Source organism: Orcinus orca, chromosome 2 (assembly GCF_937001465.1).
Source record: "Orcinus orca chromosome 2, mOrcOrc1.1, whole genome shotgun sequence".
Lineage (NCBI taxonomy): Eukaryota > Metazoa > Chordata > Mammalia > Artiodactyla > Delphinidae > Orcinus > Orcinus orca.
Window position 1 is genome coordinate 114456728 of NC_064560.1, and position 18693 is coordinate 114475420.

Sequence of the window (18693 nt, forward strand, 5' to 3'; positions counted from 1 at the left end):
ACCAGACTCATAGTGGGATAACAGTTTCACATAATGGTCTTCACTGTCTGAGGCCTGCTAGAGACAGTTTCCAGAATTGAATGAATTCTGTTTAGTTACTCTTCCCATTTACTTTGAGCAATGGCCCTGAGTTTTTCAAATTAATTAAACTAGTGATAAGTGTCTTAATGAACATTCACTTTGTAAAGCTACCTGATTACCCTTTTTGGTTTTTGGTTTTTTTTTTTTTTTTTTACTTATTTTATCCTCACTTAAGAGAAGATGGACCTGGAGTGTGATTACTGTGGTCAGCTAAGAACAGAATCAGAGGCTCTGGGCACATAAAGGCATAAAGGGACACAAGGTCATTTACACAGAGGGAAACTGAGACTCAGAGAAAGAAAGGACTTGCCCAAATTCTCTTAGGCTCAGAATTTGCTTTTCCTTACTCCCTCACGTCCCTGCTGCCCCAAACTCCCGGCTCAAAGCTGAACACAGAAGACTTTCCTCGCTGGCATGGAACATCCTCGGGGCATCTATCCCATACCCATCTACTTCCCCACCCACTGATGGAGGAATGTCTGGATCCTCGCCCAGGAAAGAGAAAGGAGAAGGCTGGTCATGACAGCCAAGACGGAAGTCTGACTGAGAACCTTAAAGAGCAGAGATGCAGGAAGGAGGCAGCAGCAGGCACGGGTCTGGGGCAGCCCCCAGCCCACCTGCTTCCTAGACGAGAGACCCTAGAGGCCAGGGGAGGAAATGTTTTGGAACAGACTCCCTGCCACTGATGGCAAAACTGGGGTGAGAAGGGAGCTCTTTCTCTGAATTAGGTTTGATGATACCTGCCAGCTTTATTTTCTGATGATGTAGCTCATGGCAAAAGGGCAGTGAATTTTGTGCTACTTAGCCATTGAAAGTAAATGGTGATTGGGGACTTGAACTTTCCAGCCAGAACTGGGCAGCTGCCCACTGTCATGAAAGGTAGAGTTTGAAAAATCTGGCAGGAAGGAGCAGAATTCCTCTGTAGTATTGAACCCACAAGCCTAGTGCTCTGAAGTTGGTACTCTTGGTACGTGAGAACATGAAAAAATAAAAAGTGAGAGTTGTGGGACTTCCCTGGCGGTCCAGTGGTTGAGACTTCGTCTTCCAATGCAGCGGGTGCAGGTTCGATCCCTGGTCAGGGATCTAATATCCCACGTGCCTCATGGCCAAAAAAAACCCAAAGCATAAAACAGAAGCAGTATCGTAACAAATTCAGTGAAGACTTTAAAAATGGTCCACGTCAAAAAAAATCTTAAAAAAAAAAATAAATAAACTGAGCACTTAAAAAAAAAAGTGAGAATTGTGCTGACAAAGCAGGGGCACGATTCTAGAGCGGTATTTGTCCTGGAGTTCAAATATCCACTTTTTCTCCCCCTTATCCCTGCAGTCCTTGCCCCGAGAGCTGCTAGTGACCAACAGGTGCTGGAGAAGGGTGGATCCAGTCCCATGATCCCCAGACCATCAGCATGGGCATCACCTTCATCTTGTTAAGCCCCATCCCAGACCCACTGGGCCAGATACTCTGGGAGAGGGGCCCAGCATTCTGTTTTAACAACTATGCAGGTGATTCCAATGCAGGCTCCAGTTAGAACCACTGGTCCAGAGCATGGTATGGTTCTGAATTTGCTTATTAAGGAAACTATTTTCAAGAGAGCTAGCCATTGCCTCCTACCTTACCTCCCCGCTCCATCCCCCTCCACCACTGGGACAGCTGCTATTGGGAGATCTGGGGTTTGCCCTATTGCTTTCCCAGGCCTCAGCATTTGTAAAATAAACCATCTTTCCACCACCTGCTTGGTTTCTGGCCCCAGCTGTCTCACTCCTCTCCTGGGACTTCCAGTTTTGTTGTTCCAGTGAGGTTGTCTCCACTTAAATGGTGGGAAGGGGGTCATTCATCAGTGTGGCTTTGTACCATCAGTGGGACCACAGACCAAGAGCCGGGCCCTGGACCCTACCTCAGAGGCTTCTCTGCTCTGATGAGAGACTTTTCAAGGGAGGCCCTGGTTATCCTTCTCAGGAGAAGCAATGAGAATGACCTGCCTGGTCCTAGCTAGGGACACCAGCAGCTGTGAGTGACTGAGTGAGCTCTGGGGAACTTGGGACTCCAATCCAGGAGCTGTGAGCTCTGCTTGTTCGTACCTCCCCCTTTACCTGCCAGCAGGATGGGCAGTCACCTGCGGACTGCAGGGGGAAGAGTCTGAAGGTACAGTTCACTCTTGTAGCTTTAATGCCAAAGAGAACCAATTATGGTTTTTGAAAGAGATCGGCGCTCTGGAGTAACTTAAATACACTTTTCCAATTTTTTTTTCTTTTTTTCTAATTAATGCCAAGGCATTAAAAGGTATGGTGGTTGTTGGAACTGTGTCGTGTCTCATCCTCCACCTCACTCGCTCCTTCCCGAGTGTTAGGAGCGTGTCAAGAGCGTATCAGAAGAAGCTCTGCCTTTGTCCCCGTGGAATTAAATACAGCTGCCAGGCCTCCGAGGGGTTTGGGTTGATGGCATATATTTGATATTTTATACTTTTCTTCTGACCTAGTCTGGGGAGAATAGCCTTGGGATATGGAGAAGATGCAAACCTGTGCCTTGAGAGCCCTGTGGGGCAGATTTCCAAAATACTGGCCAACCCCATAAGCTCGGGGACACTGCACAGGTGGACGTGTAGCCAGGACCCACCTGAGCATTCTTGTCCAGGGAGGACTGGCTTCTATTCCGTGAGTGCACAGCCCCATCGCTAAGGCTGTGTTATGTTCAAGTCCATTCAGCCTAAGGGAAGAAGGGGTCACAGGAGGCAGAGGAGGTTGGTAGGGAAAATACACAGGGTTTTTATGTATATTATGTCTCTTGTTTTGAGCCTCACAATAATCCTTTGAGAGATGTAGTGTTAATCTTGTTTTGTAGCTAAGGAAACGGAAGCTCAGAAGGATTAAGGGACAGGTCTGAGGTCACAAGCTGAGAAGTGGCAGAGCAGGGCCTTGACTCCAAGCCCAGGGCTCATCCTCAGTGAACCTTCCCAGGGCCCTTCCCCTCTCTGCTCTCTTTGCCTCCACGTCAGCTCCAAGGGAACGTGAGTGACCTGATAGGGTAATTGAAAAGGAGACTGCACCAGGACTCAGAAATCCTGGACTCTTCATTATTGGATGTGTCCAGCCTAGAACCCACCACATTTGTTGGTACTGGCCAATAAGCAGTTTTCTGCTGAGGGGCAAGGAGACTGGGGGGAAGGCTGCAGGATTATGAGAACCAGTGAGGATGCTGAGCTTGACATGGTGCTCCAGACCCTGGCCACCCAGGCCACTCCCCTTAACCCCAGAAATTCCCAGGCTTGACAAATAGCATGTGCAATTGCCCTTTGCAAAAAAAAAAAAAAAAAAGGCAATAAAATGTGTTGTCAAACTGTCTTTAGGGTTGGGTGCAAGGGGATGTCTATTGTATTTCCTTTTTAAGTAATTTATTTTACTGAAGTATAGCTGATTTACAATGTTGTGCTAATTTCTGCTGTGCAGCATAGAGATTCAGTTATACATATATACATTCTTTTTCATATTCTTTTCCATTATGGTTTATCACAGGATATTGAATATAGTTCCCTGTGCTATACAGTAGGACCTTGTTGTTTATCCATTCTATATATAATAGTTTGCATCTGCTAATCCCAAATTCCCAGTCCTTCCCTCCCCCACCCCCCTGCCCCTGGCAACCACAAGCCTGTTCTCTATGTCTGTGAGTCTGTTCCTGTTTTGTAGATAAGTTCATTTGTGTCATATTTTAGATTCCACATATAAGTGATATCATATGGTATTTGTCTTTCTCTTTCTGACTTACTTCACTTACTATGATAATCTCTAGGTCTGTCCATGTTGCTGCAAATGGCCTTATTTCATTCTTTTTATGGCTGAGTAATATTCCGTTGTATATATGTAGCATATCTTTATCCATTCATCTGTCGATGGACATTTAGGTTGTTTCCATGTCTTGGCTATTGTGTATAGTGCTGCTGTGAACGTACGGGTGCATATATCTTTTTGAATTATAGTTTTTTCTGGATATATGCCCAGGAGTGGGATTAATGGATCACATAGCAACTCTATTTTTAGTTTTTTGAGAAACTTCCATACTCTTTTCCATAGTGGCTGCACCAGTTTACATTTCAAGGGGTTGTCTATTGGCCCCAAAATGCTGGGCTTTCTTTACAAATTATCTGAAGCAACGTTGTAGGCATAGTTGTATGAGAGGGTGTGCGTGTATGTGTGTGCGTGTTTGTGTGTGTGTGTGTGAGAAAGAGAGAGAGAATATGAGCTTCACACAAATACAAAGTGTTGAGTTTTTTTCTAACAAGCCAGGCTGAGTTTTCAGTAATTCTATAGCTATGATATGACTAGTCCACTGAGGTATTCAGCACTGGCTGGAAAAATACAACCGAAATTTATTCCATCAATAGCAAGAAACAGTGACACTTCTAAGAGTCACTTTACTGTAAAAGTGGCCTCACCATGAGAAAGAGAGACGAGTTTGCTTTCCTTCAGGCCCACCTCAGGTTTTTTGTCCTTCTGGTAACTTCACCGGATACAAGGAATCCACGTAGGAATGGGGACGCCTCGGCTCTTGAAGCATCGTCACTGATGTCTCAGTAAGTCTAGCCGTCTCGTTAGCCCTGCTCTTACAAGCTCTACGACAGCAGGTTTGAGAATCTGCTCAGAGGGTCTTAACTGCCCTTGTTGAATCTGGCTTGGACCATCTGTGCTAACAGAACACGTAGTCCTCCCTCCCATGCCGTTGACTTGCACACAGTGACCTCCACGTTCCAGACGGAATGTGTTTTGCCTGCCCCACGTGCATGTCCTCTGCCTAACACACCATGTGGCGCCGAGCTCAGCCAGTTCTCTGACCCAAGCAAGGACTGCCAACAGGGCTCCCTGAGGCCCCATGCCTGGCATCTGAACCTACAGATACCTATTTGCATCATGAAAAGCACCCAGTTCCCTCAGTTTGCACGTAGAATGGCTGGTTATTGGTGCAAGAAGGTGCCACGTTTGTTAAGGACTAGCTGGGGCCAGTGGCTGCAGGAGTCTGGGTGACCACTGTTCCTCTCTCCCTCTGAACTCTGCCTTCCCTCCTCAGGGCCGGACCTCTCCCCCAGGAGCCACATGGCCACCTGGCTCCAGGGCAGCCTCCTGGTGCTACATTCTAGGTACCAAGTACCTGCATGGGCCCCATCCTTCCCAGCCTAACTGCGGAGCTCTGGAGTCCATCTCCTCTGAGAGTACAGAGCGAGGGCCTGCATGGGGCTAAGCTCTGGCCCTGCTGCGCTGGGGGCAACCCGCTATACGACGGAGTACAGCTGCATTTCTCCCTGCAATTACCCTCCCTCATCTTCTACCAGAGCGAGCTGGCTGCTTTTCTAGCCGCAGCCTCAGCAGTTCCTGGGCAGATTTTGTTGGTTTATGACTAAGCAAGAAAAGTGGGCTCCTGGGCCAGAAGCTCGGCAGGAGTTCTGTCCCTTCAAAGAAAATGTAAATTGGCATGGAAGGTGCGGAGGTTAAGAAATCTGGGGCCCTGCTGTTAGCATTCGTGCCCCTCTCCTCCCTGAGCCTCAGAAAGCCAGGCCGCTTGTAGTGTGCGAACACAGGGGCAGGACCGCACCCCAGTGATTGATTCACACTTCTCGGCTCAGCGTACCCATGCCCTGGCCCTGAGAAGATAAGCTAATGTGGCTGTTCCTCTGTGACATTAAAGTGCTTTTTTTTTTTTTTAAATTTATTTATTTGTTTTTGGCTGCTTCGGGTCTTCGTTGCTGCGCGTGGGCTTTCTGTAGTTGCAGCGAACGGGGGCTACTCTTCGTTGCAGTGCACGGGCTTCTCATTGTGGTGGCTTCTCTTGTTGTGGAGCACGGGCTCTAGGTACACGGGCTTGAGTAGTTGTGGCACATGGGCTCAGTAGTTGTGGCTCGTGGCTCTAGAGCACAAGCTCAGTAGTTGTGGCACGCTGACTTAGTTGCTCTGCGGCATGTGGGATCTTCCCGGACCGGGACTCGAACCCGTGTCTCCTGCATGGGCAGGCGGATTCTTAACCACTGCGCCACCAGGGAAGTTCCGACATTAAAGTGCTTTTACACAGCGCCTGCTCCTGAACCTGGCAGACGGCTGCACACACATGCCCTTAGACGACACGGATAAGGAAAGCCAGCACGTCTTTGGCCTACAAGAAGTGTAAATGTAAAGTTAAGACAGAAAAGAGGCTGGGATGCCATCCTACCCCTAGGGTGCTGGCTGCCTTATCCCTCCCTCTCAAGTCCCCGAGGACAACTTGTTCAGCTCTTGCTTCCTCCCCCAGGCACCCCCCATCCTGGCATGGCCTTTCCGCACCCCCGGACTCTTGTGCTTTTGGAGGACAGGTGCCCACCTCCTGCAACCTTCCACCTCCCCTCTGCCTTCTTGAAGGGCCGTGAAACCACGGCCAGCTCCCCTTTAACTGCACATGGCCCAGGATCTGAGAAAGTTGTGATGGCTCGTGCCCCCGTCACGACTCAGGTAGTTTTTACTTATAATCTACCTGCCTCACAGGTAAGCTGGATTGAATAAGGCCCAGTGAGTGGGGAGCTTTCTACATGTTAGCTCCTCTTCTCTGGATGCACCACACCAGAGTCCCTGGGATTGACCCTGTGATGGGTTAAAAAAAAAAGCGGTTCTCCTACCCAAGGGTGTTGACTGCGAGGCAGAAAATGCAATTAACCTTGACCAGTTTAGGTCACTGGCCCAAGCCTGCTTACTGCTTGCTGCTTCAGTGCCTTCCCTAAAGAACAGACAAACCATAGAGAACTAGAACGAGGCCCTCCGGGAAGAAGCACCAATATGAATTCTCCTGACCTCTGAGTTTCAAAACGATTCTAAGGGGCTCATGAATCATTCTGAGCACCATAGAGAGAGAATTAAAAGGATGCATGTGTACGTACTATTATTTTCAAACGTGTGTAGGTGCTATTGGGGTTCATAAAATGTACATTTATTTTTTAGATGGGTGCTTAATACATTGTTTTGACCCACTAATGTCCTTGTGAAGAGAATAACCTCTGAGGTTTAGCTGGATTCGGGTGCTCTGCCTCAGCTCGCTTGTCCTGAAGATAAACGGCCTCAGGCTTGGAGCCCCGACTTTGTGACTAAACAGTAATCACCTGTCAGCGTGCGTGCCTGTTTCTCCAGTATAATCAATGGCACAACGTTGAGCACACAACACACGGGTTAGCATAGCACCAGGGCAACTGCCAGCAAAGGGAAAAAGAGACAGAACTCACTGGACTTTGCCGTCCCACCAAAAGAGAAAGCTGGCTGCCAGAGAATATTCCAGAAAGCCCCAACTTAAGGCAGGGAGACCACGGAGAGGGAATCCTAGGACACGGCTGGCATCTGGAAGTGCAAGGCCAGGAAGTTTTAAATTCCTAAACCCTAGCCCCTGCCAGAGGGTTGCTGTAGAAACCCACCACGAGGGTCCACCTTGTGACCTTCCCCCCAAAGACTGCCTGGGGCCACTCCACCAGCCACAGAAGTGGGTGCTCCAAGGGAGGGGCGATTGCAACTCTGTGTGAAAGGTGTCCCAGCGGCTCTCAGTAGATCCTGCCTTTGTGTTTCTTCTGGGGTTTTAAACTTCATGGGATTCCGCTCTAAGGAGGAGCTCTGCTCCTACCTCTCTCCCTTCCTTCCCTCCAGCCTTGGAGACACAGCAAGGGAAGATGCTTGTCTTCATTAGTCTCCACAAGAGCCTCGTAGCTCAAAACCATGCCTCCACCACGGGTAAGTGGGAACCTGAGGGAACTCTGACTTCATGGTGGGGAGCAGGGGTTTCACCAGATGCTGAGAAATAATGATAAAAAGATCCTTTTTCACTGATAAAGGGAATGTACAATGGGATGTGTCTTTTTTTTTTTTACAACTACCTAAAGAGAAAAGCCATGCTTCCTTTTTCTTCCTGTGAAGTAGAAGAACTCTGAGGTTGGATCTGCTGAATTTAATGTTCTTACCAGCTAAGAGCCCTACAAGTGTATTTGAGCTGCCAACCCATGAGTATGAGTTGTTTTTGTGGAAGACATGATTCTTTTTTTTTAACATCTTTATTGGAGTATAATTGCTTTCACACAATGGTGTGTTAGTTTCTGCTATATAACAAAGTGAATCAGCTATACATATACATACATCCCCATATCCCCTCCCTCTTGCGTCTCCTCCCACCCTCCCTGTCCCACCCCTCTAGATGGTCACAAAGCACTGAGCTGATCTCCCTGTGCTATGCGGCTGCTTCCCATTAGCTATCTATTTTACGTTTGGTAGTGTATATATGTCCATGCCACTCTCTCACTTCATCCCAGCTTACCCTTCCCCCTCCCCGTGTCCTCAAGTCCATTCTCTGTGTCTGCGGGAAGACATGAGTCTTATCAATAGTCCATGTGATTTCTATCACAGAGGTGCAATTTCCCCATGGCTGCCCCAGGCTTCTGCTAATATGGCTGTTGTATGTAAGGAAGCGAACTTCTTCAGCCATTAAAACTCACACCAGGAGGGACAAATTAGGGGTATGGAATTAACAGATACAAAGTACTATTTATAAAATAGGTGAACAACAAGGATATACTCTATACCTCAGGGAATTATACCAATTATCTCGTAATAACCTGTAATAAAGTATAATCTGCAAAAATACTGAATCACTGTGCTGTTCACCTGAAACTAACATAATATGTAAATCAACTATACTTCAATTAAAAACAAAAAACTCACCCCAGCTGATCACAGTGTAGTAGCCAGCTTGGTGCAAAGGACATTTTGTAGGGAAAAATATTCATAATATGCAACTGTCTCTTAGTATTCCATTTCAATTGCTTTGAGAGAGATAACAGTACAGGACATGCTGCTTGAGACAGGGTTAAGCATATTTTCTCTGTTCCCAGAAGAACCTTAAAAATGACTTTAAACTCTTCCCACACTCTGGGGCATCAGTAAGGAAAGAGTTGACAGCCCCTGCCCACAGTGACAGTTGTTGACGGAGTCCTTTGAAAGACCTGGTTTGTGGCCCACTGCCCTGAAGTCCCCGTGTGATTCATAACAAGACTCTGTTGTGAGAGTAGCTCTTGCTGGTGGGAGACCGAAGGGTGTAAGAATGGGGCCAGCTGCCTCAAGGTTATGTTGTGGGTGCGAGTGTGAGGCCGGCAGAAGAGCACGGGAGGTGCCCACGTGGCACCATCTTCCTTAGTTGAGCTGTCCACTCACTCATCCTTCCAATCCTGCAAGGGTAAGCTTCTTAAGATACTTGCTGAGAGATTTGATATCCTGCCCTAGTTCTCCTTGGAAAAGTATAGGGTGAGCTGGCAGAAGGGACAGAGGTGAGGGGTAAACCTTTTGAGGTCTTAAAGATCTGTCCATTCCAGGAGCAGGGCCAGGTCCTTCTGTAATTACCCGTGGCCTTGGGCCTTGTCATAGGTGAGATAGTTTGGATCTTATAAGACCACCTTGATTTGCATGCGGAATTAAACACAGATCCACCAGAGATGAGCATCTCAGCTGAACTGCGGAGACCACTGGGGTCAGGCCCAGAGATGCTGTCTTGCAGAGCTCCAGCTGTCCTGACACTTCCCTGCAAGTCATTCTCCCAGCTCATCAGAGATACCCAGGCAGGTCCCTGAGGAGAAGGTTATGGGTTTAGAAGTGGCCTAATTTTCTGACATTTTGTAAAACCTTTTAGCCACCCCTCCACCTTCTATCCATTGATTCCACAAATAATTATTGAGGACACACCTGCCATATGCCAAGCCCTGTGCTAACTTCTGGGGGAGGGCTGCTACCCTCATGAAAAGTATGGTGTAGAAAGGGAGCAGATGATAAATAAGTAAACAAATCAACAAGATAATGACAGACTGTCAGTGCCATGCAGGAAATAAACAGGATAAATAAATGAGATAGACAGTGACAGGGAGGGGCTGTTCTGTAGGGAAAGACCTCTCTGCAGCAAGGACATTTGAGTTGAGACCTCAAGGACATGAAGAGCTGGAGGAAGGGCATCCCAGGCAGAGGGGGTACAAAGACGCAGAGGCAGAAAAGCCTTGGCCTGCTCAGGAACAAAGAGATGGTGGCCGGAGAGTGGTGAGAAGAATGATTTGGGGTGAGTTCAGAGAGGAGGCAGGAGCCAGGTCGTGTAGGGCCTTGGAGGCTGCGGTCAGAGCTTGGATTTTATTCTGAGAGCAAGAGAAACCCCTTGCTGACAGTGTCACACAGGAGTGGCAAAGTCATTAAAGATCACTGCGTGCTCGCTGCAGTTAAGAGCCGTGAGGCATATCTATATGTGATGCTATAGAGTCACAAGATACCGTAATGGGGAAGAATCCCAAGAAGCAGGATACAGTATAAAATATGCTGCTGATGTCTTTTTAAAACAGGAGATGTATATGTATATAGGCTTGCCCGTGTATAAAGTAACCTCATTAAGGATACCCAAGAAGCTGGTGAGGGTTTGCTTCTGGGGATGGGGAACTGCAGCACAGGTAAAAGGGAGACTCTTCATAGTATATTCTTTTGTATGTTTGAATATCGTACTATGTGCCTGTATTACTTATTCATTAAAAAAAGACAGTTTGTCTAAATCGCGGTCACCCTGGCCGCCATGTGGAGAAAGGGTGAGCACAGAAGCAGAAGACTGGCTAGTAGGCTCTGGCCGTGGTCCAGTTGAGAGGTGGTGGTGGCTTCACCTAGGGAGTTGGTGATGGGGATGCAGAGAAGCAGGAGGATTCATGATGCACTTTAGAGGCAGAGCCAGCTGGACTTGGTGAGTTCCACACGACAGTCCAGAGGAACGCTGTGTGCATTATAGGTGGGAACTGGGCCTACCTGACTCTTATCTGCCTTCTCTGACATCTTTGTGGAAGGAAGGGTTCTTGGGCTCCTTCCAGGTGCTGAAAGCCTCAGAATTCCTGAGAATGTTGAATCCATCACAATATGGAGGACATAGTTATGGACATGTGCCCCTTTCACATCCTCATGCAACTGTTACAAACGATTTTTAATGACCATCAAAACACAGTTACACTGAAGAAGCCCGCCCATTTCTCAACGGAGCTTGCTTTCTTTGCAGAGAGATGCCAAAGGCCAATACCTGTTTGACCTTCTTTGCCACCACCTGAATCTGCTTGAGAAAGACTATTTTGGGATCCGCTTTGTGGACCCTGATAAGCAGCGGGTAAGTCAATATTCGAAGCACAGATGGAGGAGAGGGTTGGTCAGTAAGCCTGAGGCCCTGAACTGTCTGTCACTCATGTTCGGAGTTTAGCCGCAGGAGTCGGGGACCAACCGGACCCTGCAGTTCGGTGTCATCTCTTCAGATCATATTGTGAGACGTGGAAGACCCCGTAGCAGAGCTCAGCCGGAGTGGTCCATCGTTTTTTAGATGCTGAAATGGCAGCCTCGAGAGCTGAAGTGATTTGCCCAAAGCTGCCCAGTTAGAGTCAGGGCAGCTGGGCGGGTGTTGTGGTCTCAGAGCCCAGGTCACAGGCTGAGGCTGTCCTGCCCCTCTCTAGTAAATGGGCTGATTCGCCTTGTTCTGGTTAGGAAGGGTCTCACCTGAGTGCCACAAGAACCCAATCTGGGCAGGACAGAGATGGAGCCAAACTGACGTGGGCTTTTCAGCCCTTGCAAATCCTGCAGTTCTTGTTCTGCTCTACACAACGTGGGCGGCTCTACAGACACAAGGCATTGACAAGGACTGTGACATTCCGGACAGATACAGAAACAAGGCCCCTGACTACTCCTCCAGCTTCATCTCCCCGACTGTCTCCACCCTGCTGTGGCCCCACCAGATGATACTGTGGCTCTCCACACACATCAGTCTTCTCCTCTTCAGAGCCTTCGCCTGTACAGTTCTCCTCTGGAACGTCGCTTCCCCTTTCCTCACTTCTCTACTCTCCACACTTTCCTTCTGGCTAACTCCTTCTCACATGTAAGGTCTCAGCTTAGGCTTTGACTTCTTCCCGGAAGCCTTCCCTAACCCCTACTCTGACTGAGGGGCCCCTCTGATGTGCCCCCATGTGCCCTGTTCTACCCCTATTGGAGTAGAACTTATTACACCATGCTGGTATTGCCTGTTTGATTACCTGTGTTCCTTGCAAAAATATGAGTTCCACTAGGGCATGGACTTTATCTCATTCATCACTGTAACCCATGGAACTAGCACAGGGCCTAGAATGCAGTGGATGCTCAATAAATATCTGCTGAAGGGATGATGAGTGGGTGAGTTAGTGGGTTATAGTGCCATGTTCCTGCCCTCCACTTGCCCAGCTACCCTTCAGGCCCACGCCTGCAGTTCCTATAACTTCCGTCCATCAGCCCTTTGCTCGCTGTGGGGAGGTTCTCTCTGGCATCCCCACCGAAGTGGGAAAGCATGCAGAAGCGTTCAGGCCTCACTGCCTCCCTTCCCCACACCCACTGTCATCTACCATCCTCCAAAAGCACTGTCACCACGAGCCCCAGAGGGCCCCCCTTTCATGGGTCCACACATTTTTTTCATAGCTCCAAACATAAGCTTCATCTCTGTCACCACTGGGGACCTTGGAGCCCCGGAGGGCGCAGCCTCCCACCAGTGCACAGGGCCACAGGTAACTCCCTCTCCAGGCCAGAATCAGATGGTGTTTTTTGTTTCATTCATTCATTTATTCATTCATTTATTAATTATTTGGCTGCGTCAGGTCTTCATTGCTGCTCCCAGGCTTTATCTAGTTGCAGCGAGCAGGGGCTACTCTTCGTTGCAGTGAGCAGGCTTCTCACTGCAGTGACTTCTCTTGTTGCGGAGCACAGGCTCTAGATACACGGGCTTCAGTAGTTGCAGCACGTGGGCCCAGTAGTTGTGGCTCGCGGGCTCTAGAGCACAGACTCAGTAGTTGTGGCGCACGGGCTTAGTTGCTCTGCAGCATGTGGGATCTTCCCGGACCAGGGATCGAACCCGCGTCCCCTGCATTGGTAGGCGGATTCTTAACCACTGCACCACCACAGAAGTCCCCAGGTATTGTTTTGTTGTTTGATGCTCTGAGCCGCTGTGTCTCCAGGTCACATTTAGGGTTTTATGCTGAAGACTTGAGCTGTAGGAAAGAAACCAAAGCCTGAATCTGTTTCCTTTGACAAGCCCTGCCCCACTTTGCTGCCATGTTTCATTCCTCCTGGCTCAGCAGAATTTTGAGCATCACCAGTGTTTGAGGAGTGTTGAGGTCAGCCCCTCACCCTGTAAAGGCCCCAGTGTCTTGGCATAAATACTATCCTTAGCTCTGGACGATAGTATAAGACCCCCCCAAAGTGCCACGACACCAGGAAGCTACATGTCCTCACATGCTCTAGGTGTCTGTTCACTCTGTAATGGTAGAGTCTTAGACTGTTTTTACAAAGGGATTTTGTTGTTGTAGTTTGTTTATTTTTGGGAGTCAGAGCTGTTTCTCCTTAAGAAGGAAGACCGGTTACCCCAAGGTCTCTTCATCTCCCCAAAGACAGTGGCATATGAAGAAAAAAGGGTAAAATGTATCCTGTTCATTATTTTTTAGTTGGATCAGCATGTGCTTGAGGAGGATAAGAGAGTATGTTAAGATGACAAAGATTAAAAGCCAGAGGAGACAGAAAAGTAAGGAAATGGGGAAAAGGAGAAATAAACTTTCACAGAGTGACTCCTTCGTGCCAGGCTCCACGCTGGGCACAAACCTAGATCTTTCAGCCAATGGACGTTGAGTGATGGGGTGCATCAGGCACGAAGCTAAGAGCTTCACATGTGTTATTCGATCCTTACCACGAACGAGATGAGTATCCGCAGTTATACCATCCATTCTCCAGATGAGTGGACGGTCTCGGACAGGTTATGGAACTTGCCCAAGGCAAGTGGCAAAGCCTGTCTCCTGCTCAGACCTGCCTGATGCCAGAGCCTGTGTGGTTTCTGGGGGTTCCTTGCTGAATTCATACCCTATAGCCTCTAAAGTGACACGATTCTGTGCTTTTATTGAGGGTTTAAGGAGAGCAGGGAGGCTTGAGGGGGTCCTTGAGAGCTGTGGGGAAATGGACCTGTAAGGAAGTGTCCTAGATCTACTGATCACGATAGAGATGGAGGAGATGAGCTCCCTGCCCTGCCCCACCCAGACCTCTTCCCCTGAGCACCAGGGTGGCAGAGCCCAGCGCTCACATCCATCCCATCATCCCTTGCTCTGCAGGGGTCTCCATGGGGTCTGGGATTTCTCTGGTCCCTCCTGGAGGAGCTGCCCTCACTCCCCCTCCCCTGTTCCTGGCTCAGGCCCTGGTCTCAGACTATTCTCACCCTCTCCTTCAAGCCCCCAGAGTCTGAAGATTGTACCACCTTGGCTCCTTCACCCAAATGCAGGAGGAAGCTCCGCCCTCTGAACCTTCTTTTTACTCTTCTCCTGACCCCTCCTCTCCAACCCAATGTTATCAATTTGCTAGTGATTCTGGGACCCAGATATAGGCAGACAGCTGCAGAAGGTAACTCTGGCCATCACCATATTTGGGGGATCCTGTCAAGATTTCTCTACCAGACCCTCTCTTGGACAAGCTTTCCACCTTCTTTCCACCTGCTCGTGGTCTCCTCCAGCCTCACTCCTTTCTGGAGCTCGCACTCCAGTACAAACTAAAGTCTTCTCTCCAGCTATTGCCAAGGAGAATAGCCTTTTGTCATTCAGCCTCTCTGCCTTCTGCTGATAATGGATCTATCATTGCACTTAGCTTCTATCTATCTTCGTTTATTTATTTTAATCTATCGGTCCAGTGCCTCAGGGCATTTAGTTTTCTGAGTCCCCAACACTTGCTGTGTTCTTCTCACTGTCCACAATTCTGGTGTGCTCCGCACAGACAGGCCTCCTCCGCCTTCACAGGCCTGGTCTGGAACCCCAGTTGTTTCCATGCAGTTTCATCTCCTGCCTTTGCTCCCCTGTGAAGCCAAGCCACGGTGGGCCGTGTAATGTGAGAAGGACCTCTTAACCACACTGAGTGGCTCTAATGAGTTGCCAGCCTCGTGGGAACTCAGATCAGAGGAAGCAAGAGAGCAGGATGTCAGCCCAGATTATCCATGTGGAGCTGACGGGAGAACTGGCTCTTGGTGGGTCCATTAACTGTGTGACCCACGGCCCAGCCCAGAAGGTGAGAGCTGGGCATCGAGGGAGGCCAGGATGCGTCTGCGTGGCCCTGCCTGCTTTCCTGCCCGAGGGAGGACTCTCCCAGACGTTTTACTAAATAGAAGTAGTCAGAAAAGAGGGAGGTGTGGACCTGGTTCCTTCTCCTGTTCTACAGCGGCACATTGAACACTGAGCTGGGCACCAGTGATACAGTGGTAAACAAGAGAGACTTTTCTGCCCTCGCAGAGCAGTGGTTTTCAGCTACTTCCAGATAATCAGACCCCAAATGTCAGCAGTTCTAGCTCTCTGCAAATTAGCAAGGTTCCTGATTATCATAAAAGCAACAAACATCAATAGTGCATTTTATAAGGCATCCATGTAGAAGTGGGAAACTGTTATAGAACGTTCTCGTTGCTTCCTTTCCCAAACGTAAGTACCATGGGAAAAAATGCATTGCTACTATGTCCTGCCTCTGTGAAAATCCAGGGGAAACAGGATACTACACATTGATTGCGGTTAGTTATGTTATGAGACTTAGATTTTAAACATCCCTGGATGCCAAGGAATCCTGAGGATGTATTCCCTAACACAAGGGTTGGCAATGCGTTGCTCAAACAAAGATCAAATATACACCAGCCATCCCTGCCTTCTCCACATTTATGAAATTCCACCTGCCAGTGCTTTCTAGAGCTGCTACCAGTAGCCTCTGTGTGTCATCCTGTCCCCACTGCATAACACAAACACAACCCATTAAAGGGAGTATTTCCCTACTAAAAAGCCAGGTGGGGCTCTGTCCCCATCACACATATGTGCATTCATTTGTGCCTACGGGCATGCCAGAAACATGGCTTGGAACTCTGGCGCCCTACGTTGGAAGGCGGCATTGCCAGGGAAGCCCAGAAATGGCATCTGAAGCTGGATCTCTTCCCCCCTTCACAGCTGGTTCCATGGGGAGCTTATTTCAGAAAATCATATCATTCTGTACTCTCCAAGCCTACATATCACAAGCTTCTGAGCTGCTTTCACCCTGGGCTACAATCTGTCTAGTTTTTTAAATTGAATAAAACAAGTTATATTTGACACTGCTTCTCATTAGGGCTTTCTTGTTCTGTGTTCTCTGTTTCAGCATTGGTTGGAGTTTACAAAGTCTGTGGGGAAGCAGTTGAGATGTAAGTATTGTCCATGAAAAGACAGAAGCCTCACCCCTGGGGAGGGTGGGAGGAGACCTCCCACTTGCAGTGAGTCTTGGGAATTTTCCACTGTTCTAAGTGTAAGTTGGCCCTAAACATGTGAAGATTTTCTTCAGATGGTTCAGAGACCTGTGCATCCCAGTGGGGCGGGGAGCCCAGTCATCTTCCTGGGAAGGTCTTCCCGATGGGCACCTCTTTTTCTCTGCAGCCCAGCCTCCATTCACCATGTGTTTCCGCGTGAAGTTTTACCCTGCAGACCCTGCTGCCCTGAAAGAAGAAATAACCAGGTAAGGCTGAGCCCATGTCCCTCAGCCTCTAAGACTTGTTGGAGAGGATAGGAAAGAGGGACTGTAGCTTCCTAGATCCTCTACTTTGGAAGCTCCCAACTCTGATAGGCAAGGAATTCTTCCTAAATATAGCCTTACTTCTATATTTCATTTCCACATGCTCTCTTTGCTCATCCCCTCAGCAGAATTGCAACGGAGTGAGCTTCTTTCCTTCAAGAATACTTCGTCTTAAACTGGTCATCTGCAAAGGGGTCTGGAGTAATGAATTAATCAAAAGCATTTGTTCTTTTACCAATGATGTGGCCACCATGGATGTTTTTGGAGACGGCCGTGCTGCTGCTTATTTGGGGGCTTGAAATAGACTCCAGCAGCCTAATGTACTTGGGAAATGGTAAAGCAGGACACTGAAAAATGAGCTGGGAAACACTGAAGATTTTAAATCCAAGTGGGTGACCTCCCATGTGCTTGTGGATCAGGCCCGTGATAAACTCTTCCTTGTGGGGATCGTGTTCTGTGGCAGGCAGCTACAGGGAATGAATCCTGTCTCATCCAGCACCACTTGGGGATGAGAAAGAACCTCTGTGCCCACACCATCCTACAAGAGGGTCAATGAATTGGAGCTTCAAAGCTCCCCCAAGGGTTTTGTGTATCTAAGCCAAATTCACTCTAAAAGTCTGACCTCAGAGATTTAGAACTCTCTGAACCGGGATCCTTAATTTTTATATTAGAAAGATGTAATTTGGACATTAGCAAAACCTTGATGTTACCTTGTAAAGGGTGGAGCCGTAGGTGAAGAGATGATGCCAGGGAATCCTAGAGCCGTGGAAGAGACAGCTCTGCCCCCGCCTCCCTAAAGCCTTACAGACAGCAAAGATTGGGACGAGGCCATTGCCAGTGTAGAGACTGCTTGTCCTCTAAGGCCTTGAGACCTATTTCTAGATGCTGAACTCCACATGAGCCCCAGTGGAGGTTGAGGGGAATCTTGTGAAGGAATCAAAAGGATCAGGAAGGTTGTTTCCTCCAGATGCTCTGAGCGCACCCACCACCCACTTTAAAGCACTGAGAACAGTGAAGCGTGTAGTTACAACCAAGTCTCGTGCTCCTTACTGGGCACATGGAAACTGCAGGCTCTGCTCGTCCATGTGGAAGTGGATGTGGCCCCTACTTTGCCTGTGAAAACCGAGCTCATCCATATTCATGAGCAATCCTGTAGCTTTAGGCGGGAGAGTGAGGGTAGAACCACTGTGTTTAACAACTTAAACAGAGAGGAGTTTTGGTAAAGCACTAGCCTGCCCTGCTCACGACTTCCAGAGCGCTTGCCACAGTTCTGTACCTGCCCCTCCTTCCCCGCTTCCCTCCCCCTCCCCCCTTTCCTTTCCTCCCTCCCTCCCCACCTTTCTCTCCTGAAAGAGGTGATGGTGCCAGGGCAGACCTAGAAGTCCACGCTCCTGTCCACATGTCAGGGCAGATTTAACACATCTTTGTTGAGAGCCTAGCACCTAGCCTCCTAACACCTCGCATCAGGATCACCTCTTCTGCACCCACTGGACCAACAGTAAGGATGAGAGGGTTTGGTCTAACAACTCAGAGGGCTGCCAGTGACAGCATGACAGACACACGGCTTTCTGATTTGATTAAAGGACAAAAATATATAGTTCTCTTGGCCCTTAGGAGGAGGTCTTTTTCTTTTTTAAGATTTCTTTTTAATGTGTGGACCATTTTTAAAGCCTTTATTAAATTTGTTACAGTATTGCTTCTGTTTTATGTGTTGGTTTTTTAGCTGTGAGGCATGTGGGATCTTAGCTCCCTGACCAGGGATCAAACCACACCCCCTGCATTGCAAGGCAAAGTCTAAACCACTGGACTGCCAGGGAAGTCCCAGGAGGAGGTCTTAACAATACAATTTTCTAAAACAAATGTCACTACATGATACTAATGTACAGACCCTCCTACCCAAGGAGCAGCATAGACCAGGAGGCTCAGATCCTGTTTCTGCTACTTCTTGGCTATGTGGCCTTGGACATAAAATAGTTAACTTCTCTGACCTTCAGATCCCTTATTTATAAA

At 48.4% G+C, this 18693-nt stretch overlaps 1 protein-coding gene across 2 annotated transcripts in view; it reads left to right on the top strand.

Annotated features, from left to right (window-relative positions):
* The window catches only part of FRMD5 (FERM domain containing 5), a 340548-nt gene that overhangs the window by 284168 nt on the left and 37687 nt on the right, over positions 1 to 18693 (top strand). For both annotated transcript variants that reach the window (XM_004273916.4, XM_049706646.1), the window contains exons 2-4: positions 11132 to 11236; positions 16276 to 16318; positions 16548 to 16626. In XM_004273916.4, coding sequence (XP_004273964.1) covers positions 11132 to 11236; positions 16276 to 16318; positions 16548 to 16626 — 227 coding nt within the window. The remainder of the gene's footprint in view (positions 1 to 11131; positions 11237 to 16275; positions 16319 to 16547; positions 16627 to 18693) is intronic.